Source organism: Triticum dicoccoides, chromosome 7A, assembly GCF_002162155.2.
Source record: "Triticum dicoccoides isolate Atlit2015 ecotype Zavitan chromosome 7A, WEW_v2.0, whole genome shotgun sequence".
Lineage (NCBI taxonomy): Eukaryota > Viridiplantae > Streptophyta > Magnoliopsida > Poales > Poaceae > Triticum > Triticum dicoccoides.
In genome coordinates this window covers 717,351,662-717,353,262 of record NC_041392.1, presented here as the reverse complement: position 1 = coordinate 717,353,262, position 1,601 = coordinate 717,351,662, and the positions used below count along the sequence as shown (strand labels likewise).

Genomic DNA, 1,601 nt, shown 5'->3' with positions numbered 1-1,601 from the left:
AAATTACAAAAATATATATGCCATCATTGCAATGCACAGGTAATTAACTAGCATCAGTGGTAGGTTACTTGAAGTGTCAGTATTATGTTTCGGTATAATAGTTTAGCTGAATCCAACATGATGTTCATCTTCTGGATCATGATTTATTTTTCATACATACATGAGGGCCTTTTGCTGAAAATTTGTTTTGGTTACCATTTTGTCTGATTGTTCAACTTCTCCATCCTAGAGCACATAGGTTTTCGTCGCGCCCCTTGCACGCTTGATGCTACTATGCATCTCCTTGCATCAGATGCAAAAGGAGGGATTTTTTTTTTTTGCTTCAGATCCATACGTACGGGTATTCGGTATTCGTAGGAATACAAATGTGACACGAGCGAGCTCTGACTTAGACACATGCATGTTTCTTTCCATTTCATTTGTATATACAGAAAGAAAGAAGCAAAGCGATAGCTTAAGCTTAGCTTGGCTCTGCCTAGTCTTCTTTCTCCCATTGCTAATTCAGTTCAGACTTCAGACTACAGATCCTAACGAAATGAAGCATGACCACTGAGAAAATGGCGGCTTGTCCTAGCTGATTGATCGACCGGATGGATGGATTGATCTTGGTCACTGCGTCCTCGCGACCCCACCGGCCCGCTCCGCCGCAGCACGCATGACGCCGTCTACCACCTGCGGCATGGACGGCAGGTTGGCACCGCAGCCGACGCCGGAGATGTACCTCCGCACCTCGTCCCGGATCATCTCCTGCATCACCGCCGCGAACTCGGGGCTGAACGGATACGACGTCGGCGCCGGAGGGGGCGGCGGCGACGGCGGGGATGGAGACGGCTGGTGGAAGTGGCTGTGGGAGCTGTCGTGGTGGAACCCCTGGACCTCTGTGGCCGTGCCGGGGAGGGAGAGGGAGAGCGAGGTGAGCGGGTCCTCCGCCTCCTCCCGCTCCACCTCATGCCGCCGGCTCATGGCGCAGTCCGCGGGCTCGAACCCTCCGGCCCGCGCCATCGGGCGGTAAACCTGGCCGAGCCCGAACACACTTCCATGGCTGACGTCGCTGCGGTCCGAACCGGAGCCGGACCCCGACCCAGATCCAGACGTGCTCTCCGGCGTGACGCTGGCGCGCTTGCACGGCCGCTCCTCCTCTGCAACGCCGACATCGGCGAGCCTGCGCTTGAGGGAGCAGTTCCAGTGGTTCTTGACGGCGTTGTCGGTGCGGCCGCGGAGCAAGCGCGCGATGGCGGCCCAGCGGTTGCCGAGCCTAGCGTGGGCACGCGCGATGGCGGCGTCCTCCTCGGCCGTGAACGGCCTGCGCTCCACGCCTGGGGACAGCTGGTTGCACCAGCGCAGGCGGCACGACTTGCCGGACCTGCCGGGCACCCCGCGGCCGATGGCCGTCCAGTTGCGCGCGCCGTGGCGCTCCACCAGCAGCCGCAGCGCGCCGTCCTCCTCCGGGCTCCACGGGCCTCTGATCCGGTCGCACCCCTCCATCGCGATGGATCGATCTGGCTAGCTGGTTTGATGATGCTACGACGGGGAGGATCGATGAACTGGGATGGGAGAGTGATTGATTCGTCGTGGGTGGCGGCGAGCGGTGGTGGTGGTTG

General features: G+C 58.8%; 1 protein-coding gene across 1 annotated transcript; it reads right to left on the bottom strand.

Moving 5' to 3' along the window:
- Positions 1–401: 401 nt before the first annotated feature.
- On the bottom strand, positions 402–1,594 carry LOC119331242 (transcription factor MYB44-like). Its single transcript, XM_037604420.1, has one exon. The coding sequence runs from the start codon at positions 1,483–1,485 to the stop codon at positions 610–612; it is 876 nt and encodes a 291-aa protein (XP_037460317.1). The 5' UTR covers positions 1,486–1,594; the 3' UTR covers positions 402–609.
- Between the last annotated feature and the right edge of the window lie 7 nt (positions 1,595–1,601).

Coding starts and splice junctions, on each gene's coding strand:
- LOC119331242 (XM_037604420.1), bottom strand. CDS start 1,485: ATGGAGGGGTGCGACCGGATCAGAGGCCCGTGGAGCCCGGAGGAGGAC.